This window comes from Penicillium crustosum (assembly GCF_028827405.1).
Source record: "Penicillium crustosum strain IBT 35664 chromosome Unknown utg000004l_segment0_segment0, whole genome shotgun sequence".
NCBI classification, from domain to species: domain Eukaryota; kingdom Fungi; phylum Ascomycota; class Eurotiomycetes; order Eurotiales; family Aspergillaceae; genus Penicillium; species Penicillium crustosum.
Window position 1 is genome coordinate 589,158 of NW_026623125.1, and position 25,920 is coordinate 615,077.

The following is a 25,920-nucleotide window of genomic DNA, read 5'->3' on the forward strand; positions in this document are numbered from 1 at the left end:
GGAGAATATTCAACATAAGGCCATCACCGAATCATTGCTATCACAGCGGGCCCCAAGGTGACATAATTTCTCTGCAAACGAGTCAAATCCGCCAAGACCGTATAGCATTGGAAGAATAAAGAGAAAGGCGGTAAGCTAAATTAGCCTGCACTTCGCAGTTGAACAACCCCGTCAGAGAAACCCCTCTAAATCTCTTGAACTCATCGCGCACATGCTTATGAATTTTCGTGCCCCTCAAAATATATATGTACCGGCACCCTAAGCTATATGTCTAGCAAAAATTCTGACATCAGAAGGTAAATCCATAGCCCAATAAACAGCGAGCTCAAATTAGCCAGAAAACTTCTTAGTTCTTCCTTTATGCCATACATATCACCATTGGAAAATGCTGCAGCTGTTGCGGCAGCAAATCTTAGGTCTCAAATTACGCGGACATGGCATGATCAATACCCTTGGCTCTTCGTCTCCCCAAACAGTAACTGCTGTGGAGTGTTTACTACAGGCATTTAACATTTACTCAAATGAAGATAGATACAAATTCTAATTTACTGACTAGTCAACTCCGTAGGGGGCAGCTGGGTGTAGTCATAGTTGTATTGTGGGCTAGAGAGATAGCCAGATACCTGAATACATGGTGAAAAGTGAGAATGATGATTGGATTGTTTAGGAAGCAAGAAAAAGAACTGGAAACAGGGCTATGAAATCCAAAAATCATCCCTTATGCTGAAATAGAAGATATGTTCTCAACGTAGGAACTCTAGAAACCTTCCAGCGCTAATTGCGAATAAACGAAGGTGCAAAGGCAGTAACTAATGGCTCCAACTCGACAGTTGATAGTAGCTGAGAAAATCCTTCCCATGTCATGCGTCGCGACTGCAACTTGAGAATCGAGGCATATAGCCAGCAGCTGGAGTTTGGTTTTGCACTATATTCAAGGTTTCGTCGGTTGAAGCGGATGGTTTGCCTAAATTGGAAAGTGGTCGTACTGCTCGGGCAACTCTCTCTCTCTATGTGAAAAATATCACTCACGGAATGGGCATTAGATGTCACGTAGTTGATCGAAATAGAAATAAGTAGGATGTAGCTTCCTTCTGTTTATCTCCTTTCCAGCCAGAATCATTTTTCACTTTCCTGGTCTCCCACTTGCCTCTTGTCCCTTTCCTCCTTGTCAACTACCAATTTTTGACAATGACCTCGCCGACCTTACCAACCTTGCGAACTTGAACATTGTGCCCTCACAACTTGAAGTCCAGGGTAGAGTCGAATAAAGTGGCTGTACCTCCTTTGACGGCTGTTCTTGAGATGACATTTTGAGCGAGGAGAAATCACTATACCCACATCACGCCATTTGCTACCTATTGGGATGATTATAATATCAGTACTGAATACTATGCAGAAGTATTCAAACGAATGATGTTTGGTGTTTCGACATTTCTGTCAAACTTGCGTGCGGGAAAATGAAAATCCCACTCTTAGGAGTGCTCCTCGGCAATATTACCAAAGATATTGCTAAGCCTTCCATCCTATCAAACACTGCCCCCGACAGGATCATGAAATATTTGTCTGCTATCTGTGTGGGGACTGAAAGACCTCTTCTTCGTTATGTTGTCTGTCCCCGATTGCGGCCCCGACAAATTGGCCCTAACCATGCGCGCAACTCGGATATTAAGTGCAAGTGCCGAGCGGAGCCTAGCCCCGGGGAAAGATCACACTAGATTCGTCATACACTGAGATGGAACATGACACTAATAAAACCAAAAAAGGGTGTCATGGAAGTCCGTCGGCAGCGGGTGGAAGCCAAGATATACAGCTAACATATGCATAGTACGATGCAAGAATGGGTAAGATACTATCCCCCACTATACCTTGGTTGTGTTACTACCTCTATCTCTCTATCGGAGTGGTAGCATGTGAGGACTATAGCTGGCATACAGATAGTGCATGAAGAGTTTAGCGAGCTCCCTCCTCCCCATCGAAGACACAAGTCACAAGAGAAGACCCTCATCTCCTAGTGACCAGTTTGATACGGAAATCTCAGTCTGGAAGGTCTCAACCAAAGAGGTGTACAAGAACACAAAGCCAAATAAACGGGCGAAGCCCTTGGCTATTAGCAAGAACGGCCACTGCACCCATCGATTAAGGCAGTAGTTAGATGAGAGATAAAAGCAGATGAAAATACCATACCACTCCATGATAACAACTGTGGACTTGGACGTATTCTGAAAGCTCAAAAGCAGAGTTGCTTTTCACCAGCTCCTGTTACACAATCCAACTTCTATTGGGAGAATCGCTGACTTCGGCTTAGCTGGTAATCCCACTGACTTTGGACGGTTAAACAGGGAAATATTCCACTAACTTAAGGTAGCTCTCGTTAGTCCAACAGTTAAGGTTGGCCCCACTGGAGTTTAAAACAAAGCTTGGCAATTCGGGTCCGGGGGCCTACCATTTTCCATGTGGTATATTACATTTGTAGTCATAAGTAAGGGCTAAAAGAAACATAGTTCGAGTGAAGTAACTGTTTCTTCTCAAGAGAGACCTGTTCCACATCTTTGTAGACTACGTACAATTCGGGGGCCCTTTGATGAGACCAGGTACTGCTACTTGGTATACAATTCGAAAATCTTACGAAGATGATATCATATCTCGCTCTTTCACCAATGAAACGGACCCATCACCGAGCTGGAGGACACACGTTACAACGCCCTAGACAATATGTTTTCAAGGTTTCGATCACATAACCTTCCCAAACATTGGTTTATCCTTGCAAATAATCACTTAGTCTGCCTGCAAGTATGAAAAAACACACATTCACATTGCGCCCGTCAACCGCCCAATCAGGAAATTCCGCACGAAGCACACACGCGGGGTCGCCAAGCGCCACTCAGACAGAAACTAACGCATGCACCCATCAGCAATGAGATCACCCTGCGGGCTAACCTCAGCGCAGTGACGACGCCCTGGGTAAGAGAAGAGATATGATAGGCCAGCTGAATTATTTACAAAGTGTCAGCCTGAGGTATCATGTATCGTATACGTTTGAAGCGAGGGGCCGAGCGCACTCCTGATTCCTTTGGCCGATGGCGAAGTGGAGCATCTCAATTTCCGGGGGTGGATTCTTCAGCCAAGTGGATCTGTCACTTCTCAATTTATACTTCGAGCGACTTTTTTACTTGTACTGGTATATAATCTCAATTTTTAGGAGGGATATTACGTTGGGTATTTATACAGTTGACTTTTTGAGGTGGTGTACCTGGTTGGAAAACATCTAGGTCTTCGCTTTATTTACACGCCCCTTATTTGAAGGTCAGTCTATCGCTGGGGCTATGTCTAGTATGACCTCCTGGATTGTGCTTATTTGGGCAGTGTTATTCAGACATTATTACCACGCACTCATCAAACTTTCTTGGTCATCGCCGGCACCTTCGGCTGAGCGATGTCATTCTTACCATGACATGCAACAACTCTATGTAGAACACGAGTGACAGCAAGTTGAGACATCAATCCAGAAACATACAATATAATACAGATTCGGGTATATTTGTAAAGGATTCATTGTGATAGTATCGATTTAGGGGAAAGTAGCCCTTGGAACAAAACCGCCAGGTCTATCTTACCACACTACCACACTATAGCGAAGATTTCAACGACCGACCGACCAAAAGAAAAAAAAAGCCCAACCGGGGACCTGAAGTATTTCCCCAGTCGCACATAACTACCGGCCAGACGCAGCTGTTGTTCGGTAGATACATGGCGACGAGGGATAAAAGGGGTATTTGTGTGAAGAGTAGTGGAAGATATGTGGTAGGTTGTAGAGTCATGTAGTCGAGGATGGGCGAGTCAGACAGGTAGCAGTAACTGGCTGGACTGCCGACTCTACCTCGCCACATGTTTTAGATATCGCATCGTGAGGTACACAGCCGCCATGCTGGTGTACATACCACCAGCAGCAGTGATCCAGACAGGGCGGTGAACACTAAGGGAAGTGCGTAGGAGGTTGCCTTCCTTGGTCTTTCTCTCTCCTTTAAGTAGTGTTAGTACACTTGGATATCAGGAGCAAGGTTGATGAGACGGTCGGAAGCCAAGAGGGAAGAACATACCCTGCTGGAATATACGCTGGCGCAGGTTATTCAGACCCTGCCTTGAACGGGCAGGGAGGGCCTGCAGTTGCTGCATGAGAGGACCCATGGCTGCCGACATCTTGGATGGAGTGTGTTGGATAGTGTATTGATGGAAAAGTCAGGTTGATGCTGCAAGGCTGATGGAAGTTGATGGAAGGGTGAGGTTCTTGGAAACCAAACGGGCACACGAGATGACATGAGAGGGTTTATATACACTGGCATCATCTGACAGAATGCGGGGTTGGGAGTCAGTCAGGACTTGGGACTGGGTGAAAGGTGACATCCATGGATCTAGGGCGCCCCCTGTACGGTGGCAAGCCAATGGTCGCGATGCGTCACATAACCTCAGCATTATCGACTAACTTTCAGGATCCATGTATCCCCTGATAACCTAGGTGGTCTCGAATTGATGCCGTGGTGATGATTCAAGTCAATTGTATTCCATGGATTGTAATACCTACTTCGAAGTACAGACTACTCTGTTTACAGAACGATAAACATTGAAGAGACTCAATGGTAGGCTACTAAAAGCAATTATAACTGCCCTTCCAATTGATAGCGGGAAGTGCCAGTTGATCATAATCGGGCGGCATTAGCCCTCTCGCCCACATTGTCTTAGGTCGTGTCGAAGTGGTCTTGGGTGACCTTGACTGTATGCGATTGGCCAGGTTTGTCGTCAGAGGTAGACCAAAAGTACACAAATACATATATATTAGGGCTGTGTAAGTACCCGTGTACCCTCAATTACTCGCAACCGTGTACATTGTGACACAAACAAATAAAGGGCTGTCTGGGTGAGATGATCACCCTGCTGTAGGCGGGCTCCTCTGAAATGTAACGCAGAGACGAGCCTAAATGGGAAGAAAATACTCACGACTTTATATTTCTTCTATTATTTCTATATGCTTACATGTCATGATAATCCGATAAAAGTGGAATGATATGGTGGAGCCCGGAGGTTTTGGCCCGGTCCCACCCAAATCCGGGGCATTGCGGGGTTTAGTGGGCCTGGTTGAGCTTAGATTGACTTGATCTGAGGCTAAGGCTGGACTTGACAATTGATCTGACCTGAGTACATGACTCTTAAGGTTAGTAACATAAAAAGGTTAGCAAAATCTGATGTTATTTCTAAGGAGAGCAATTGAACGGGGAATACTTCACCACCCAACTTTTGGTGACAGGAAGGCCTCAGACAAATGGACATTGTCACCTGACAGGTGCCTGTGACCGAAAGGAGTATTAGGGCAAGGGCAAGCACAGAACTGGCTCACTTTCATATAGAGCTACAAACTTGTAAAAAAGATACATCCATCTGAGAGAGAAACTATAGAGATTCAACTTCATTGGAAGCATAAAACGCCCTAAAAAATGAAGCCTGGTACCAAAATCATTCCACTTATGTTCTATGTATCTGCGGCAGAGTGTCCACTATTGCCAGACAACTACCATTCACAACCCAAACTGTAAGATAAGACGCAGGATCTTAAAACGGGGGCGATACAAAACCTGTCTGTTTTACACCGACGAGCTAAGGTGAGACTGAGAACCTTGCAAGGTCCGTATGGCCTTTCATGTGTGTGGTTTGCGTGGTTCTCACAGTCTCACCCATAATCCGTCGGGAAAAGACAGTTTTCATCTTATCAGTTTTGAAAATTTCTGAATGGATGTTGATAGCATTGCAAGTCGTTCCGGAGCAAGGTGTACCGGAACATAGTCTGGTCTCGGCATCATGACTCGTCGTTCGTCTACTCGATCTCTCAGTCATTATCATTTGCTGCATGCGTTGATATGAGGTAGCATCGAGAGTCTTGGTTCCTAGCCACTGCAGTGTATATCCATATTCTCCGAAACTTTTAAGAGGATTCCCCCAGTTCCACAGTAAGGAGCCAACGTAAGTGGGTTTCTATTACTGAGAATGGAGCAATTGAGAATTTAGGAAGGTAATACTGGGGGCATCTGGGCCAGAGTGGAGTTCAATCTTGATAATTGACTTCCGCGTGGTATTTATACCCATGGACATATCTTTCATTTGTCAATGAGGTCTCATTTGAGATTGAGGGGGGGGAATTAAGAAGTAGAGCGGGAAGGTGTCTGACTACTGGGATGTAGCAGAGTTGTGTAGACAGGATATGATAAATGCTTCAAGATTTCGGGCAGTTACCTGAACCCCGTTTATAGAACACAGCTAGGGAAATATTCCGTAGGGGCCACTCAGAAGCACCCAAAGATAAAATGTACAAGTAAACATAACCATTATATGTTGGTAAAATATGTGGGGCGGTTTGGTGGCAGTCTTATGTCCAGTATCCCTATAGGAATGAAAAGTGTTGTTGTCCTGAAAATGTTCTCTATGGATAGAATATACAAGAATATCTAACCAAATATACGCTAACCCCTGTCTACCATGTCTAGATTCAAACCGCGCGGGGTGCGACATATCTGACGTGCATCATCGGGTACAGTTGTCCAAATGACCTGACTGACCTCCCTGCCAACCTGGTCGATTGCATCCATCGCCCAAAGGACATCAAGATGCTCATACTCTTCAATGATTTTCGAATGAACAAGACTCACATGAGGCTCACGACCGCTTTGGAAGCGATTCAGAAGCCGGCGACCATCAACAAGAGCATCGGAGCCTCCGATCCAGAATGCAAACGGGGGTGTTCTCGGGCCATACCATGGGCTCGGGGCCGGGGTTCCTAAACAAGCATCTGCGGGATCGTCGCCGTGATAAGAAACGGGGTCTCGCATATGTGGGTTCGCGTTTGTCTCCTGGAGGAGCTCGTTGTCGGTGGACAAAATACATTTATGTTTCGCAAAGCTGTCACTTCCCAACCACCAACGCATCGACTCAGCGCTGACATATACAGGAGCGAATTGGAACATTCTATGGCGAAGATCACGCTCCCAGCGCGTGTCGGACCAGGAGAACAAAAAGGAGAACACCCAATATGCTAGGGTTCCATATATCCTAGGCGGGAGCAGGCGCCGAGCAGTCATCATGGAGGGAATGAAAGAGTGGATTCCGAAGATCACTCGGAACATCTCTGGAGAGAGAAGGCTCATGAACCGGAAATATGGTCTGCTCACAAGGGGACCGGCATACGCAGCCGGCGCAAGCGCGCAGAAAACCGAGATGTATTCACCCAGCTCAGGACGATGTTCCTTGGCTAGGGCAACGAATGTCTGCGTGGTTCCTTGGGAGTGGCACACAAGACCTAGCTTTTCGAAGCCAGTCTCGTAGAGAACACGTGATGTGAGTGCTGCAAGGTCCAGGGTCCCGAGGTGCCGAATATCCCAAGACCACATACGCGGGTCGTCGGTCGACAAAGTAGTGTGCTCTGGATGTGATCCACAGCGGTTATTCCCTAGCCAAACATCATACCCTGACTTGCAGAGGTAAAATGCCAGACTATCCTCGTCGTTGGTACAGAATGCACCAGCGCTTTGCAGCAATCCATGAACCAGGAGAACAGGATACCGACGGTTAGATTGGGGACGAGATGTATTCGGCATTCTTGGCTTGGTGAAAACATCAGGCCCACGCTCACGCCGCTCTTCTGGTGATAGTGCCTCATACTCCCGGGGATTGTACACATGCCACAGGGTGATAATGAAACCATCCTCCGTCTGAACACGAAATGTTTCCACGTCGAGACCAACTCGGCGGGCATAGTATGCAACGTCTCCAACCACAGGATCCTTGCCTCCTTCCAACGATGGGCATTCTTGGCATTCTTCGGGTCCCTGTTCCTCGTCCATATCCCTTTTCTGTTGGCGCAGAGCCCATCTCCGGTCGGCATTAGCTCGCGCTTTCCTGCGCGCCTGTTCCTCTGTATAGAAATACCTCATCGTGTCTGGGTTGTGACCACTGCATCGCAGGCGAGCTTCCGAAATTGCGACTCCGGCTGTGTGAACCAGGGCCCCGACAAATATGGCTGTCAAAAAGCATAGCGACAGAAAGAACGAGGTAACAATGAAAGAATAGTACTGGACCCTGCGCAATGCAGACGGTGGGCCATACGACGGCATCGGTGGGAAAAGCGGGTGTTCTGCAGTCAGGAAATGAAGGCCGGACGACGGCTGTTTTTCTCTAAACGATGATGTGCCAGAGAAGTTCATGGCCGTCGCAGCCTTACTGTCGCTGACCATCGTCCCCCCGCTCCCTTTCTTCTCCGGTTGTATTCGATCATATTGAACGTCTCGGATGGCTGCGCCGGCGTGACTCGTCTCCGCACGTGCGGTCGATATAAGGGGTTCGAGCGGAATTGTTGTGACCGGCATTGTCATAAGCTTCACTCGTCATCCGGGATCCAAAGTGGTCATTGTGATCTCTATTTCTAAAATCCAGGAATAGCGAGTAGAGGACGGAGAACAAAAGTCCTAAAACATCATCGAGGATGACTGTGGATTGCTGCTGCTATACATGCCAAGGCCGATTTTTGGCACGTGACCATTCAGGGACAGGCATGTGACTGTGGATCCACGTGGCCAATCGGAGATCCCACGTTCACTGCGCTATAAATAGAATGGCGATGTCGACTATGTATTTGCGATATAGAATCCATGCTGTCTATTGAAGTTTCTGCGGACTTCATAAATGAGGATTGTCTTATCTTAATTCCATTATAGAACAATATCGCCTCTAAATAAATACGAACACAATGGGTATAAAACGCGTCAGACATCAACAGCTCTTCCATTGCCCTCTGCTGCCATTGCTTCTCTTTCATCAAGCGTAAGCTCACTCTTGGCTTCTCGGATTCGCACGAAAAAGATAACAATAAGCATTCCTAGGATCGCTAGTCCGGTTTGGTACCAAAACACGGCCTTGTAGCTGTCGACAGTACCCAACTCGGAAGTCTGGGTATGAACAATATCTGCGAAACCAAGCATCACGGCGATTCCCATGTGCAGAGTGCAGTTGATCAATGCACCAGCCAATCCTTGCCTTGCTTTTGGAAGGTTTGTCGTGATGAAGACATTAGCGAGATTGAAGCTGATGTCAATGCCGACTGTGCCACATATCATCGCCGGGAATACGAATGCCCAGTAGTTTCCGCCAATGGGGATGACAGCAAAGAACAATCCAGAACCCACATAGCCGAGACATGATATCAACATCAAGATCGTTCCTGGGACTCTGTGGAAGATCATTCCTCCTCCGACAGAGAGAATAAGGCCGCCAACTGCCATAGGCACAGCCCATGCCACGATTTGCATTGGGGAAGCACCCATTATATCAGACATGCTATAAATTTTGTCAGCAAAAAGTCCAGTCTGAGCGAGATATTCAGGATATAACTCACTAGAGAACGGCATACAGTAAAAATATGCCTAATGTGCCATAAAGGAATAGCAAAGCGATAGCCAAAGGCATCATATACTTGACTCGGAAAACGTCACCAGGAAGCAGAGGGTTCTTCACAACCCATCCTTCCACATAAATCATGATTCCAAGGAGAATGAGTCCAAGTGCGAGGAACAAAGGGATATATGGTGTTTTCCATCCTTGCGGTGCATAAGAACTGTCCGCAATGGCAAAAACAATGAGCACAGCCGCCGGAATGGAAAGACACGCACCAGGCCAATCCATCTGGATGCCCAGTTTTCTCTTCTCGGAATAATCTCGCGGGATGGAGAAGAGTGACAAAACTGATGTGATAGCGGAGAGAATTGCTCCGAAGAAGAAATACCATCTCCAAGTGAGATATTCACCAGAGAGTCCGGAGAAGAAAATTCCCACGAAAAAGCCCAGCGCTGCACATGCGCCATAAATACTGAAGACGATGTTTTTTCTGGGTCCCGGTCTATAGGTGCTGCCAAGAACCATAATTCCCGACGGAAGAAAGGCAGCGAGAGCGAAACCCTGCAACGCTCGACAAATAATTAACATCAGCCATGTTTGGGAGACACCACATAAAATGGAGGATATCGTGAGCCAAATAGCCCCACCGCTGTAAATGAGATATCCGCCAAACATGTCGGTTAATCTGCCGAAGATAAGGAGCGTCGAGGTCACGACCAGCGATAATGCGGTAGACGGCCATATGGCCGAGGCTTCGGGAAGGTCAAGCTCTTTCACTAGCGTTGGAAGGAGGACATTTGAGCCTGAGATGTAGTATTCCTAGCAAGATGTCAGAATTTTTCCTCGTGGTGTAGCATCATCGTCGGCAACTTACTGCAAGAATTTGGGACATGAAAATTGAAAGACAGAAAGAAATTTCAGACCAAGGGCCAGCGAAGCACTTTGGACGCTCTCTTCCCAATCTCTCCAAATCGACAGTCTCTTGATTTATCCTGGCCTGTTCCGGGTCATGTTGTATGGCCCCATCGCTCGGGCCAGGAGCTTCTGGCGCTCCCATGATACTTTCTCAGAGGTGTGTGTTTTGTCTTAGTGCTGGATTACAAGTGAGCGGTGCACCATTGTATGCGTGATGAAAAAGTTTTTATAACCATGATGAGTGGCCATTTCTAAGCAATGACGCCCTAACAACTACAGACTAACAGACCCAGAAAAATTGTAGTAGTCTCTGATTAATATTGCCCGTTTCTAGAAGACTACTATAATTTTTAGCACGAGGGAAGCAAGATGATTTGTGGGTTCCAATAGATTCTGGGGGGTTAAATCTCCGTGCCAAGACTTCTACTCTGAGCTTCCTTTTTAGGAAGTTGTGAGGAGTGGGGCTGACGAAATCGGAGGCGACGTTGACCATCGGCCTCATTCAGGGGCTTCTCAGATTGGATATCTTCGTGTTCGTATAAAAATATTCAATGCAATGCAATGTCTTGTTGTCAATGCATATTCTCCGGAGATCTTAGGCTCTATATTTCGCTGCCCAGCCAAGTTCGTTTGAACCCAGTTAGTTACTGATATGTTCAATCACATGTTTGACCCCTCTTTGATGGATCGTAGATTTGCTTATTTGCTTATTTCCTTATCTTTCTGACTTCGCTTTTAGACCCAACAAACAAAAACCAGTTCCCCACACCGAACGTTAAACACTATATTACCTTTTTAGGCACTCGGCCAGTACAAAGCTTAAATTATTAACTTCGGTACCTTGATCTCCTTGTAATAATATATAGCCAGTGTCCATGCATCAGAACCTCGATGATGCAATATGTCTTCTGGGGTTAATCTCAGAACGTCCACCGGACCTCCAAGAACCAACACAACAGACGGAACCTAGTGATATCGATAAAGAGTTGGAATCATATCTCAATGACGAGGAATTCGACGACCCAGAAGATCCAACTGTATCGGGTGCCGATCCAGAACATGAACAATATCGCATCGAGCTGAAGAACCAATTCCTCGACCGACTTGCCGTAACTCTAGCTCGCTTCAAAACTGTGCCCGGGCCAAGACGTCGAATGGTGCAAGACATATCTCCGCACTTATGATGGTCTGCTATGAAGACGAAGGGCGCGTCAAAATATTTTGCGCTAAGAATGAGGGGCTTGAGCAGGAAGATAAAGACTTTCTGACTAGATGGAAGTTACTTATGTCGATCATCGATCGATGGAGATGATAATGACAGAAATTGAACAGCTTAAAGATCAGGATATTCGTTCCATGTTCGAGCTTGAATCTCCAAGCGGAATGCCTCTTGGAGGTGTTTCCATCTCACGCAAATGCAAGTCATGTGGTCAATCATGTGGACTTCGTTGCTCAGCCTGTCGGATGAATTATTGCTCAAGGAAATGCCAATCAAAAGACTGGTTTAGACATGTCTTCGTCTGCTGTGTCAAGAATCGACCCAATGACGTGGGCTATCTAAAACTCTTGACCAAGCAATGGCTAGCCGAAATGAAAGACCTGGTCCACAGAGCTCATTTCCTAACAGCTCGCTTTCGGGACGATGATCTCTGCAAAACTTTCGGGTTCAATATTTGCATGCGTGAAACGGACGTCGCCAATCTTCTCTGCTTATACAACAATTTGACCTGCCGATTTTCATCAAAGAAACTTCAACAATTTGTCGAGCACCATACTCTTGGTGGATTTATTGAGTATTCGATTCAGTGTCAAAGCGCCCAGACTAACAGCCGAGACTGCAGTTGCTTCCCATGGTTTTTCAGTCTGTATCAATCACCCTCTTTCGATATCCCTCATTATGATGGACAGTACCTCTACCAACTTTGGGCCATAGAAAAACTAGAGAAGGCTTTTTCGATTCATTATGACACTGTCCCATCCGGGCCAGAACACGTTGTTTGGCTTTTATATAAGACGCTTCTCCAAGACTTCAACAACATTCCCAATGTTGGTGATCCAGAGTGGATTAGGTTCGGCTTCTGCTATTGCACAAGCAAAGCCCAGATGGAACTCCTTGCAAAAGCTTACATCCAGCTTTCCACCCACGCATCGCTCAATCAAATAGCAACAGCATGGGGGTCAGATACATTACTTGATTCCATGGTAGCCAAAGGATATCAGTTCTCATTTCCGATGAAATCTACCCCCGTCAACCTTCTCCCGAAACAATGAGCATCTACCGCTTTATGCCAGAGGTCGCGCACAGTCTCAATGGGTGTCCAAGTTGCCCATGCAAGAACGCCAGATGCAAATACCATTCCAAAGATGAGCCTTTGCTTTGCCAAGAATCCGAAGTCAACTACGGATTCCATTCAGTTAATACCTGGGAGCGCTGGCAACTGTTGAACTTTTATTCCGACCTCTTCGCGAATCCGAAGTTCAATCCACAGAAGATGCAAGAAGCAACGCGACATTCAGATGCACAGGTACTTGAAACATATATCGAATCCTTGGTTCCGGGGTTTCACCACATAATCTGGAATGAACATATGACAGATGGAACGTTTCCCAAACTTACGTCTCGATTAAAATTCAAGGACGTTCAACCATCATGTGAATGTTTCATTCATACAATTCCTGTCTCCGAGGGCCGGAATATAACGTGAAGATGGAAATTGATTGGCTCCGTGAGCAGTACGAAGAGAGAAATAGAGAGCCGATTCCTGAATTATAAATCGGGTGTGACGGATTTACCTGTCAGCTACCATTTGACTTTCTCCAAGTTATAACACATTTGTCTCATATCATAAAAGAGTTACTTCTGCACTTGACCAGCTCCAGGGTCCGTTTCACAAAGAGACTCTTAACATTTGGCTCGATAGCTACAGTAAGGAGCACAAACCAGAGGTATGCCACAAGCTTGGGTGGCATCTCCATGAGTAGAGAGAACAAGCAAGTCAAAAGTCAATATATCGATCTCAATATTTTTTTTCTCGTCGTACGCGTGTCCTGCACGTGATATGGTACCTATGCGGTTGCCTAATGTGTTTCAAAGCTGGCACCTCCTGATGCCAAGGAATCAACAAACAACAGTATACGCGTGCGGCCACTTCATTCTCTTCCCGTCCGATACTGAGCATCCGTCATTATCAGTCCGGGATTTGAAGTCAATCTCAAGCTGCTCTACTGCACCATTGATATGGCGCCTGCTATATCACGCACAGATCGAGTGTGGTCTCGGAGAGAAATCGAGGGATTGATAGCAGATGGTCGAAAGATAATCATATTTGGTAGTCAAGTACTCAAGGTCGACGCGTGGATACCATATCACCCAGGCGGTGATAAATCAATATTACACATGGTCGGTCGGGATGGGACGGACGAAATCACAGCATTACACTCAGAGGAAGCACAGGCATATATGCAAAAATATGTGATAGGAAGAATAAATGGAAGATGGGAAAATTTCTTACCCCCAATACAGGGAGGGATATTCAGAACACTGGTATCGAAGGACGACGACGAAATTGAAGATACCAGCTCATCTGGACAATCGACACCGCCATCACTCATATTCGATACTGAGCACACAGGAGATGAAGTGCGTCGGAGACATGTAGGCAATGATACGCCTATTTCTCGGACTTCATCATCGGAGCCGGAATCGGAGCAATTCGAATGTGTGGAAGCATCAACAGCTCACGCGATATCATCAGACCTTTCAAAATATCCTCGTCTTGATCCAATGTCACAGTATGAGGTTATTTCGAAGTACCGCCAGCTCGATGAAAGACTGCGGTCCGAGGGACTCTACCAATGCCCATATAGCTCCTACGCTGTGGAATTTATCCGATACTCCACTCTTTTTGTTCTTTTCTTGACATGCCTTCACTATTCCTATTACGTTCTTTCCAGCCTTTTCCTCGGGTTACTCTGGCATTTGCTTTCATTCCTCGTTCATGACGCCGGTCATTTAAGTATAACACATGGGTTCCACACGGACAGCTGCATTGGGATTTTTGTTGCAGATTTCATCGGTGGTCTTTCAGTCGGTTGGTGGAAACGCAATCACAACGTGCACCATATAGCAACCAACTCGCCCGAGCACGATCCAGATATCCAACATATGCCATTTTTCGCCATCTCTCCTCGATTCTTTGGTTCATTATATTCGACCTACTACGACCGCGTTATGCCTTTTGACGCTGCGGCACGGTGGTTTATCAAGCACCAGCATTACCTCTACTATCCCATACTCTTAATGGGTCGTTTCAACCTATACCGCCTAGCATGGTCATATCTACTAGATCCGAAGCAATCGCCTCGTAAAGGCTCAGCATGGTGGCATCGCTACCTTGAAATGACCGGCCAGGTGTTTTTCTGGTACTGGTACGGCTACCGAACGTTATACCTCTCGATCCCAACGTGGTCATCCCGCATTGCATTCCTGTTCATTTCACATATGGTCACCGCTCCGTTACATGTCCAACTCACGCTTAGTCACTTTGCCATGTCGAGTGCCAACGGGGGTGTCCACGAGTCGTTTGCTCAGAAAATGGTGCGGACGACGATGGACGTCGATTGCCCGCCTTGGTTGGACTTTATACATGGCGGTCTCAATTACCAAGTCGTGCACCATTTGTTCCCTCGTCTCCCGAGACATAACCTACGCCGGGCGCAGAAGTATGTCAAGGAGTTCTGCGAGGACGTCGGAATTCCTTACGTGATATTTACTTTTACGCGTGGGAATCAGGAGGTCATTAGCAGACTGGGCGAGGTTGCTGAGCAATTGAGGGTGATGGAGGAGTGCAGAAAAGTCGCTGCGAAGGATTTAATTGAGGGTCACCACAGTCATTGATTGTTTTGTTTTGTTTTGTTTTGTTCCTTTCTTTTTGAGTATATATCCAAAAGAAAAAAGTAAATAGAATGTGATTCGGCTGAGTTCAAGTGCGGCTTTATCCCTCATAGTCACGATCCGGTAATTATCTAACCTTTGGCTACATACTCAAGGCATTTTACCCTCACAGTATCATCGAACCTTGTTTCTATCTATAGCTCCTTCTCGTATCCCAAGGTAGTCACAGGGTTAATTAGTTCACTTTGTGTGTGTGTCAAATCTTTTTGCATCGGTGCGCCATGCAAAATGCAATTTCAAAATGCACGACGGCTATTCTCCTTCCTACAGGTCCTTGAGATAAAGTGATTACTCATGGCAATAAGATTTCCCACCTGCAGGTTCCAAGGTTCCTGGTGAACTCTTATTCAAAACCATAAAGAACCAGCTTTTGCGATGTTGAGCATTGAGATAGAATCCCAGATACTCAAATCTTACTACTCACTTCCAACACTCCGCTTACCACTTTTTTCACTGTTTATATTTTTTTTTCCATGTCGGCAAATAGATAAACTTGACTTCCGTAACTCGATATATCGCTATACAACATACAATATACGGTATATATCGTCTTTCTACTCAAAACGGTAAACTAGGAACCTCAAAAAGTCCCCTTTTCGAACTCCTATCCTTTTTGAAGAAGGTGACATGGAAAAATCAATCTAAATGCCACAAATTCCGAGGTCAGATAGTAACCTCATTGCGGGGGGGTTCCCATTCTAGGAATCTTCGGTGACGATCAATGTAACATCCCTCGCAACCTCAACAATTTGGACAATCTAAAGCAATCACAAGTCAAAATGGGAGTTCCCAAAATGTTCACAAACCGCGAGAGGTGATATATAGGCAATAATGATAACCACAAGATGGATAGCTTAAACAGCCTATAATCAAAATGAAATTCTCCACGCAACTTCTCCTCCCTTTCTTTCTTGCTCTTGCGCCTTCAGCTTCGGCCGCTTTCCCAAGCGATCTTCAAGCGCAAATTGGTCACCATGTCATCTTCTCTTACCCCGGCCTCGAGCCACCAGCCCATCTCCTCGACCTGATCAAGGAAGGCAAAGTCGGCGGTATCATTCTGTTCGGCGAAAATGTCGGTGATAACCTCACAACCACAATCGACAACTTCCAAGAGGCTTATAAGCAGAGTCCTTACTATTCAGGTAGTCCTCTGTTCATCATGACGGACCAAGAAGGCGGAAAAGTGCGTCGATTGGCTGGCGGACCAGTAGAGAGCGCTAAGCAAATCGGCCAAGCCGCCAATCCGAAAGCAGCAGCGACACAGATGGGCAAAGATGCCGCGAGCACCCTAGAGGCATTCAAAAACAACGTCAATCTGGCACCTGTATTGGATGTTTATCGCGAACCCGGAGACTTTGCCGATGCCTCCCAGCGCTCTTTCAGCAACTCATCCCGTGTCGTCGGAACATGCGGGTCCGCGTTTATCAGCGCGCAACAGTCAGCCGGTATCGTCGCGTCTGCCAAGCACTTCCCTGGTCTTGGTGCAGCAGGTGCAGGCGAGAATACGGATCTACAGCCCGTCACCATTGACTTGACTGTCGAAGAGCTACGCAAGGTGGATATGGCGCCATATACCAATGCCATTGCGGCAGGTGTAGACATGGTCATGACTTCGTGGGCTATCTATCCTGCTTTGGACCCGACCTATCCCTCTGGGCTGAGCAAGACTATTATCCAAAATGAGTTGCGAGGTAGACTTGGCTTTAAAGGTGTCACTATCACCGATGCTATTGAGGCGGGAGCGTTGGAGGCATTTGGTGATCAGGCAGCTCGTGGTTTGTTGGCTGCGCAGGCTGGCGTTGATATCTTGCTTGCGGCTAAGAGGGATGTCACTCAGGGAGAGGATATATTTAATGCTTTGCTTGCTGCGTTGGAAGATGGATCGTTGGACCAGAAGTCATTTTCTGCTGCGACCCAGAGAATCCTGGAGGTTCGGAAGAAGCTTGCCTAGATATATAGCAGTTTTTATATTATATAGACCGAGGCTATATTAACCAGAGTTGCATTACATAGAACAAATAAATTCTATCATAGATTTGGTACTGCGTGTCTCAGTGAAGTCCCGAAGTAAACTTCAAGAATAATCGCCCAATGTTGACACTATGCATGAGGCTTGAATGCCGATCACCATCTACCTATGCGGGCAGATCTTGACCATATCAGAGACCAAGGACTTTATTCTCACTCCAGGTAACGCCAATGCTACCTACGAGGTATATGACTCGCTGTAGTAAATTAATACTATTTTGTCTACCCAAGTTATCTGACCTGTTTCATAATCAAAGAAAAATGGTACTCTGCTAATCCCAGTCTTCCTGGTCCACTATAAGGAGCGAACTTACCTGTGATAATAGCCCGTGACCAGTTTCAATTAATATAAGAAATCTTTCTTGTTGTATCTGCACTATCCAGTTATAAGATTCCAATTTAGAGTGAAGCACGCACTTGCCGACGTGCATACTAGACACACAAAAATGAAAATTTTCTTTGACAATACCACATCCCACGATTATTCCAAAATTTCACCAATTGCACCAAAAAGTGAGTGGGTGGATATATAAGCAAAAAGCAAAAAGAACATGATAAGAGTGGGATTCGAACCCACGCCTCTTGCGAGACCAGGAAACTATTGCTAGTTGTGGAGTCAAGGTATACCTTAACCTGGCGCCTTAGACCAACTCGGCCATCTTACCAGTGAAGATGTATTGCCCAAGAGAATATGGCTAAATAAGCGAGAACAAAACCAAAAACCAGGATGGAACGCAGTATCATGCTCATAGTTCTCACTGACACAATGCAGAGTAGATTTAGCTATCATACATAATAAGGATCCTACTTCAGTGCAAAACCTTGACACAATCAATACATTTCTCTGTAAGGAAAAGTTTGATTCAAACATGCTTTTTAGACAATCTAGCTCTTTCAAATATCTTAATCATCTTATGACATGGGACATGGTTCAAGGTAGCTCATATGCCACACTCACTTCATAGAAAAATTCAGACAATACCCACCCCACTACCCCACCATCCCACCATCCCACCATCCCACTCTAGGCCACTTTTAGCTCAAAAATGATTCAAAAAATCAAAAAAAAGTAGTGACCGACGCAGGGATCGAACCTGCAATCTCTTGATTCGTAGTCAAGCGCCTTGCCATTGGGCCAGCCGGCCATGCTGTTATGGAACTTGGACTCCAGACGTGCGCTATAAGCGAAAACTAAGTAAGATAGTCTTCAGTCACATTGGGGGCATCTATCGTCGTCGCAATTAGACCATACTTCATTTTAATTATATATAAGACTAGTCTAGTGGTAATAGAAATTGCTTATTTTGCTTGTATTGATATCAAATTTAACATTTTACACATATATTTTGATGTCACCATAACTATGCAGGAGCATTATATATATTGCCATCTGACCTATACACAGGCTGCCTGTCCACCATCAGTTACTCTGATATATTATAAGGTATCTAATACTATATCCGGGGCTGTTTTACAACCCCACGGGTGTAGGAAAACACCCACAAAAGGCCATTGGACGTTGAGAGATCTTCTAGTGAACATTCGAAGTTACGCGGATGAATCGGCATCAGATGGAAAGTGGAATGTGTACGAAGTACGGTGTAGGAAAAAGTAGGCCGTTTTACATAAAACACTGCTACAGTGGGGATTGTTGTTCTCATCAAGTAATGAATCTTGTAGCCCACATAGGTTCCCAATAGTGTCAAGTAGCCTTTGTGACTAGTTTAGCGACAGAAGCATGCAAGACACCACACGGCGAGCATATATTTGGTTACTGCTGCAATACCGCATAGTAACCATAGAAAATTGTGTACATATAATGTTGGGGACCAAGCACAGTCCGCGCTGGAATGTACAAAACAGACAGATATTGTTATGGTGTGAAACATATATGAGTACTTCTAGAAGTTAGAGGCAAAGAAAGGCACTGCTTGATTTTGGCCCCCACTGTTCTAGGTCCATATTATAAAATAAAATACGGAGTACAAACGCCACAAACAATGCATGTGGCGACGTAATAGCGCTAAAGGTACTAGGCTATAGAGAAAACTACGATTAGGGCTTTCACGTTGTGTTGTGCGATGTCCTGGTATGAAGGTTTCTTAAGGGCTTAGCGAAGTGAGTACCTTAGGAGTTAGGCCTATAAGCGGGTATCGTTGAGAAAACAGAGGAGTGAAGGTATACCTACATACTTCGTACACATACCTATAACATTCGTAGTGCTGCTGTAGTGATAAGCCCCACTGGAATCGGTTGGTTTCATAATAATATCAGGTATGGTAGGATATCCCTTGCAACCCTTCCAAAGGGTGCTTTTGCAGGGGTTCTCAAAGGGGATACAGCCACATACGGTTAGAACAAACAGTGTATACCAGGATCAGAGGATAGGAAAGAATTGATTCATGGATTGGTTCGGAGGCCGCAACAAAATAATGAAGGTCCGATCCAATGGGAGATTTCCCATAAGGCTAGGCCGATCTTGAGTACGGGAGGTGGGCCCGGAAGTCTCTGAGATCAAGTTGCGAAGACAAGAAATAAAGAAAAATTGGCTATAAGCCGAAGCCAATCCCTGCGTGTTTCTAGTGCTTCTTTTGAGACATTTATTTAGGTGAAACTGAGGGTTTAAATAACAAAGTCCTACCCCGTACAAAAGTCCCCAAAGTGAAAGAAGATAAGTCTCGCCACCACGGACTAGACCGGAGGTGGTTCCGCCCTAACCATTTTGAGCTCCACTGCGTCAACGGCCTTTGATTATCTCTTTGTATTTTTTTGTCCCTGGAACCCCTCCTCTTGTCTAACCCTCCGTCATTCCCTATTTCTTTTTCTTTTTCCTTTTCCCATCTCCATTACAGGTTATCTGTATTCTACTGATTCGACGATCACCCCCTTTATTCCGTGGAGCTCTCATCGAGCGCGCCACAAACCGCAAGCTACCATGGGGCTGTCCAAAACAAACAGGATTTTGATCCTGCTGGTCATCGATACTGCGTTTTTCTTGCTTGAATTAATCACTGGTTCGTATCTTGACAGCTTGATCGTATGCGACCGGGTTCTGACTTTTATTTCCTAGGTTATGCCGTCCACTCCCTTGCCCTTGTCGCCGATTCCTTCCACATGGTACGCTGCCATCTACGATCTTGCTCTCTGGCCGAAGCTAACCACGAATAGTTGAACGATGTATTATCATTGTGTGTCGGACTATGGGCAGTCAAGGTCGCAAACCGGGAGACCACCTCCAACACGTACACCTATGGCGTAAGTCGATGGCCAATACCAACCGCGAAGGACGATCTGACAATTGGATTTTTTTTTAATACAGTGGCAACGAGCAGAGACACTTGGTGCCTTGGTCAATGGCGTGTTCCTAGTCGCCCTGTGCATGTCGATTTTCCTGGAGGCAACCCAGCGATTGTTCGAACCCCAGGAAGTGCAAAACCCCCGATTTGTTTGCATTGTTGGCTGCTTCGGCCTAGCTTCCAATATCATTGGATTGGCGCTATTCCATGACCACTCCCACGGACCCGGCGGCCACGACCATGGTCACGGCCATGATGAACACGACCATGATCATGATATCGAGGCTGGTGAACATGATCACGACCACACCACAATTGCCGATCAGAGTGAGGACATGGCGTCAGCTACCGCCGAACCATCCCGGAAACAGCGCGACTCAAGGAGATTCAGCACAGAACGCGGATTCGTGAGCCCCGACGATATTCCCGTACTTCCCGAGAGACTGAGACAAGGAATTATCGCCGCCAGCCAATACCGGAACGAACAATCATCGGATTCGGAGAATGGCCATGATGAGGATGAGATCCCAACTGAGCGTTCAGGTCTTCTGAGCCACCGTGATCGCACCACCAACTACACCGATGAGGAGGGAGCTCCAGTCAAGGTCCACGACCACCGCGATGAAGATGTCCACAAATCTCACAACCATGCTCAGCCCAAGCCGAAGGACCATAAGAAGGGTCACAATCACGATCTCAACATGCGTGGTGTCTTCCTCCATGTCATGGGAGATGCCCTCGGAAACATTGGTGTCATCGTTTCTGCGCTTGTTATCTGGTTGACGGACTACGAATGGCGCTATTACGTCGACCCGGGCATTTCCCTCGTTATCACACTGATCATTCTTGCATCCGCCATTCCGTTGTGCAAAGCTGCCTCGCGTATCCTCCTTCAGGCCGTACCCCCCGGTATGAGCATTGAGCATATCAAGGAGGACATCGAGGGTCTTCCTGGTGTCATTGGCTCACACCACCTGCACGTTTGGCAACTCAGTGACACCAAGATCGTGGCCTCAATTCACCTCCAAGTCGACACCGAAATCAAAGGTGAAGGTTCGGAGAGGTACATGCGCCTGGCCAGACAGGTGAGACGCTGTCTCCATGCCTACGGTATTCACTCTTCGACTATCCAACCTGAGTTTGCACCGGAAAGTGACACCGAAGACAATGGACAAGCACCGTCCCGGGACACCGATGACCACGTTCCCAGTCGGACTGGCAGTCTTCGGGAGGGTGACCCTCAAGCATGCCTTCTGGAGTGTGACACAAACTGCGCCCGAGGAGGCCAGTGTTGCCCTAAAAAGTGAACTTGATTTCCTGACGTTGAGACTTTTCACACACCTTCGTTTCTTATTTGGCACCATGACCCCCAAACATCTCACCCCTACGGTTTTCCTATTCAGATACCCTATCTTTTATCCTCACCTTCTTTGTTTGGGTAGATTCCCAAAGACTTGCCCCACTCATTCCCCATATTAATTGTCTGGTCTTTTTTAGAAGTGGTAGTTCTCCCTTGGGCCAACCAATTTTGGGAAATGCATGGCAAAGCATGCCATGCAATAGCATCCTATTTGCGGACATAGACCCGCTGACCCGCTGTATTCTTTGGACTGCATTTTTTATGTACTTCTATCTATCTCTAATTCAATACCTGCGAATCAACCTTAGAAATGTGTATATATGTAAAGTATGATATAATAAAAGTGACTCGATATGGTTGACAGCAAAGACATTCTGGAGAAGTCGAACCTGCTTCTAAAATGGGCATGGCCTTTTCTACAAGGAAACACCGTTGCAAATGTTCCAAGGATTTATGGCAATTTATTTGCTGGGATGAGGTACCATCTTTACCAATGGAAAAGCTTCAACATACCCCTCCTGCAAACTCGGATTATTCAAGCAGTTCCGGACTCATCCGTCTTGTGTTGATGATCGGGAAGCTGTTTTTGGGGAATAAGAAGTGATAAGAGAACGGCTGCTACCGCACCGGCTAGACTAAAGGCGAAAATGTCCTTGATCCTGACTATATAAGCATTGATCACGGCTTTAAGCTCTTCACCAGTAAAGGCATGCTGGATCTCGGCTGCACCTATGCCCAGGTCCAGTGAGCTGTCGATATTGGAGTTGAAGCTCTCCAACGTCTGTAGCATCCGGTTGGCGAAGAGGGACTGACACACTTTCCCGGGAGTTAGTAAAAACTCTTGACTTACGAAGAGAGACAGGAAGTATTCATATTGAGTATGATACTAGTGGAGCTTGCCACGTCTTCTGGCTTTGAAAAACCCTGAACTGCAGCCATGGGGATCTGGTTACCCAAGCCGAGCCCAAAGCCATAAAGAACCTGAGGCCTAAGGTAACGGGCCTGAGATGTGTCTACTCTCATCGTATAAAATAGAGCCATACCACCCACCATGATGAGTGCACTATTTAACTGAAAGGGCATAAGGTGGTGGGTTTTTCCGATGAGACCGCCGCTCATAACAGCTCCCAAGGAGAAGAAAGCCAGAAATGGGAGTGTATCCACACCACTCATGATAGCTGTCTTACCATGGATAGATTGGAAGTATATAGGGAGATAAAACATAACCTGATAGAATGAAGAGTTGGAGCTGAGTAAGCACGCAATGTTAGCTCTAGGACAAGAGACCAGGGGGGGAGTGGCTGGGTACTTACATATAGCACCACAAAGCATTAGCCCATGTCGTAAGAGGCCTGATATGCCCGGGTACCCCCAAGAACAGTAAACACATAATGACAATTGGACCTCCAAGAGGTAGATTGATCCAGAAACACCACCGCCAAGAGACCTCACTTGTAAAGACACCGCCGAGAACAGGCCCGAGGATGGTCGATACCATAAAGACTCCCATCCAGCAACCGATCAACACTGGACGCTTTCTTGGCTCGGCCACGACACTAATAAGAAGAACTGATCCACCAAGAGTCCCCGCAGCCCATAATCCTTGGATTTCTCGGCCGATGATTACAGAAAGGCTGTTCTGAGCAGAGGCAACGACACTGAGATTATCAATAATTATTAAAGATATTATAAACAATAATCTCTCCGCCTGTTAAAGAACTCGGGGGCTTCCATCTGTGCAAGTGATTTATCATTCATCCGCCGGATACCAAACATTGAAGGAAGCTTAATTAGGATTAGCGTTAAGCTTGTCCGTCGAACCCGCAGCCACTAGGACTATTACAGACTAGCATCATTTTCGACCACCTCCAAACAAAAGAACCCCCTTGCCCACCGGGCATCTGCAGCATATTTTTTGGTCACATTTCCGCAACATGTCAAATCTAGGTCAACCTTTAGATCCGATATCTCCGCCGCATGTAAAGCGCCAAAAGTTCCGCAAAGGGACCCACAGCTGCTGGGCATGCAAGCGGCGGAAGTTGAAATGTGTATTTGACCCGCTCGGTAATACAATCTGCAAGCCATGTCAAATTTGAGGATCTAAATGCGCTAGCCAAGGGTTTTCCGAGGACATCTGGATCCCTGATACGCGTGCTGGTAGAGGAACTATCGGTACCGACCAAGGACAAACACCTTTGACGTCCAGTGAAGATAATTTCAATTGTGTAATTTCTACCCAATACTGGATTCAGCTAGCATTCAAATATTGCAGACATCTGGATATGCAAATTTCTGTAGTATGTACTTTGTATTGAACCCAAGTAAATGACACGTTCTACTTACGATCTAAGTCAACATAGAAGTTATTCAATCAACCCCCCTCGGAAATGATCAAAATTTAACTCCAACAATGCCTCCGATGCTTCCTCAAGAACCAGGCAGGTAATGGTGATGGAACCCTTCTGACTTTGCAAACTTGAAAAGATACTATGTATAAAGGTCGCCGGGACATCATTGAAGTCTCCCGAGGTCAATTTGTAAAGGTGACTCAGCCTTTACAAGATCACTCTGTACCATTTACAGTTTAGACTGCTCCAACACCGACAACATCCGAAGAGGAGGTCCTCCACGGCTCCCATCCCCAGCCATAACAACAGGCCCCGACTCCTTTGTCGGTGGCTTCAACTTCCATTTCTGACGAATCTCTCTAGAAGCGCGGTTCTCAAAGCAATCCGCAACGTACTTCCCAAGGATGGGGAGGAATTTGAACGCACTAGCAAGTATAGGTGATTAATCAGTCTGCATTCAGATAAAACAGTTGGACGGGATAGCTTACTGTCCAGCACCGCCTGTAGCAACAAATAAACCATCCATTACAGGATGACGATCAATAATAAAGTCTCCGGTCGGTGTATCCGTGTACCAGCAAAGTCTCCGATTCGACCAAGGGCGATCGCCCAGGCTGGGGAAAAGCTGACGCAGTCCATCGCGTAGAGCAGCGTCCGCATCGTCGGGAAGGTACCCAGACGCTACGTTGCTGGAATTGCGTCTGGGGCCAGAGACCAAACGCCCTGTTGCTTCGGAGGGGGCTTCAGTCGCGTAGCCATAGCCGTGGCGAGCGAGTTTGAGAATGTTTGTTCCAGGGGTAGGTGGGAAGGGGAACACGCCGGTTGTCATGTTTATCATCACCGGGGTTTGGGCAAATTTGGAGGCTTCTGCGGGCGTGAGTTGGATGAAGCCGACAGGTTGGCCAGAGGAGGAGGCTGTCTGGGATAGGTCGAGGAGGCGATTTGACCATGCTCCCGTGGCGAGGATGACCTGGGATGCGAGGAGGTGTGTTCCATCTGCGAGATTGACGCCAACGACACGATTCGAGGAATGACGTAGGGAGTCCACTGTTCCCCTGGGACCGGTTATGAAGGAAACTCCTGCAACGCTGCATTAAGAGGCTAGGTGGCTGATGCTACCTGCTGCATCTGCCCAGCCCCCCACGGGGTTGTGGTAGCCTGACGAGGAAGGAAGGTCGGCTTCTATGCTCGGGTAAATGCTGCTCATCTCGCTGATGTTGGAGAACTCATCGACATAGCCGCCTTTGGCGAGGATGTTTTGCTTCGACCCCTCGAGGTATGGATTCTCAGGCGTTTCGGAAAGCAAGATGAAGCCCGACTCGTGGTAGAAGCCTGAATAAGTGCTAGTCCAGCCCTTATAGGCTTCTAGAGCCATCTGGGCGTAAACAGGGTGGGCATAGTCAGCGCGAATGATGCGCGAGATGTCGACACTGCTTCCATCAACGACTGGAGGAACGTGGCGATCGAGCACAGTGATTTTGGTATATCCTCTCTTCGTCAACTCGAGGGCGGTTGAAAGGCCGAACACGCCCGCACCAATGATAAGAATATCATCGCTTTTTTTTACTGCCATTTTTGTGCTACTAACTT

At 46.6% G+C, this 25,920-nt stretch overlaps 11 protein-coding genes across 11 annotated transcripts; 6 read left to right on the forward strand and 5 right to left on the reverse strand.

Annotated features, from left to right (window-relative positions):
- Positions 1-3,873: 3,873 nt before the first annotated feature.
- On the reverse strand, positions 3,874-4,197 carry N7487_009277 (uncharacterized protein; the record flags this gene model as incomplete). Its single annotated transcript, XM_056877007.1, has 2 exons — positions 3,874-4,019; positions 4,098-4,197. 2 exons carry the CDS (start codon positions 4,195-4,197, stop codon positions 3,874-3,876), a joined length of 246 nt encoding a protein of 81 aa, XP_056725587.1.
- A 2,309-nt stretch (positions 4,198-6,506) lies between these two features.
- Positions 6,507-8,405, reverse strand: N7487_009278 (putative ab-hydrolase associated lipase; the record flags this gene model as incomplete). Its single annotated transcript, XM_056877008.1, has 1 exon — positions 6,507-8,405. The coding sequence occupies one exon, from the start codon at positions 8,403-8,405 to the stop codon at positions 6,507-6,509; it is 1,899 nt and encodes a 632-aa protein (XP_056725588.1).
- Positions 8,406-8,801: 396 nt separating this feature from the next.
- On the reverse strand, positions 8,802-10,486 carry N7487_009279 (putative MFS multidrug transporter; the record flags this gene model as incomplete). Its single annotated transcript, XM_056877009.1, has 3 exons — positions 8,802-9,372; positions 9,431-10,248; positions 10,304-10,486. The coding sequence occupies 3 exons, from the start codon at positions 10,484-10,486 to the stop codon at positions 8,802-8,804; spliced, it is 1,572 nt and encodes a 523-aa protein (XP_056725589.1).
- A 733-nt stretch (positions 10,487-11,219) lies between these two features.
- Positions 11,220-11,656, forward strand: N7487_009280 (uncharacterized protein; the record flags this gene model as incomplete). Its single annotated transcript, XM_056877010.1, is given in 2 exon segments — positions 11,220-11,477; positions 11,492-11,656. The coding sequence occupies 2 exon segments, from the start codon at positions 11,220-11,222 to the stop codon at positions 11,654-11,656; spliced, it is 423 nt and encodes a 140-aa protein (XP_056725590.1).
- A 2,085-nt stretch (positions 11,657-13,741) lies between these two features.
- Positions 13,742-15,241, forward strand: N7487_009281 (uncharacterized protein; the record flags this gene model as incomplete). Its single annotated transcript, XM_056877011.1, has 1 exon — positions 13,742-15,241. The coding sequence occupies one exon, from the start codon at positions 13,742-13,744 to the stop codon at positions 15,239-15,241; it is 1,500 nt and encodes a 499-aa protein (XP_056725591.1).
- Positions 15,242-16,172: 931 nt separating this feature from the next.
- Positions 16,173-17,249, forward strand: N7487_009282 (putative glycosyl hydrolase; the record flags this gene model as incomplete). The annotated part of the gene is made up of 1 exon (XM_056877012.1): positions 16,173-17,249. The coding sequence occupies one exon, from the start codon at positions 16,173-16,175 to the stop codon at positions 17,247-17,249; it is 1,077 nt and encodes a 358-aa protein (XP_056725592.1).
- Positions 17,250-17,772: 523 nt separating this feature from the next.
- On the forward strand, positions 17,773-17,996 carry N7487_009283 (uncharacterized protein; the record flags this gene model as incomplete). Its single annotated transcript, XM_056877013.1, has 2 exons — positions 17,773-17,839; positions 17,875-17,996. 2 exons carry the CDS (start codon positions 17,773-17,775, stop codon positions 17,994-17,996), a joined length of 189 nt encoding a protein of 62 aa, XP_056725593.1.
- Positions 17,997-18,245: 249 nt separating this feature from the next.
- N7487_009284 (uncharacterized protein) lies at positions 18,246-18,571 on the forward strand (the record flags this gene model as incomplete). The annotated part of the gene is made up of 2 exons (XM_056877014.1): positions 18,246-18,262; positions 18,397-18,571. 2 exons carry the CDS (start codon positions 18,246-18,248, stop codon positions 18,569-18,571), a joined length of 192 nt encoding a protein of 63 aa, XP_056725594.1.
- Positions 18,572-20,261: 1,690 nt separating this feature from the next.
- N7487_009285 (cation diffusion facilitator family transporter) lies at positions 20,262-21,929 on the forward strand (the record flags this gene model as incomplete). Its single annotated transcript, XM_056877015.1, has 4 exons — positions 20,262-20,340; positions 20,397-20,443; positions 20,495-20,581; positions 20,646-21,929. The coding sequence occupies 4 exons, from the start codon at positions 20,262-20,264 to the stop codon at positions 21,927-21,929; spliced, it is 1,497 nt and encodes a 498-aa protein (XP_056725595.1).
- Positions 21,930-22,517: 588 nt separating this feature from the next.
- Positions 22,518-22,772, reverse strand: N7487_009286 (uncharacterized protein; the record flags this gene model as incomplete). The annotated part of the gene is made up of 1 exon (XM_056877016.1): positions 22,518-22,772. The coding sequence occupies one exon, from the start codon at positions 22,770-22,772 to the stop codon at positions 22,518-22,520; it is 255 nt and encodes an 84-aa protein (XP_056725596.1).
- A 1,787-nt stretch (positions 22,773-24,559) lies between these two features.
- On the reverse strand, positions 24,560-25,903 carry N7487_009287 (NAD(P)/FAD-dependent oxidoreductase; the record flags this gene model as incomplete). The annotated part of the gene is made up of 3 exons (XM_056877017.1): positions 24,560-24,755; positions 24,819-25,410; positions 25,450-25,903. 3 exons carry the CDS (start codon positions 25,901-25,903, stop codon positions 24,560-24,562), a joined length of 1,242 nt encoding a protein of 413 aa, XP_056725597.1.
- Between the last annotated feature and the right edge of the window lie 17 nt (positions 25,904-25,920).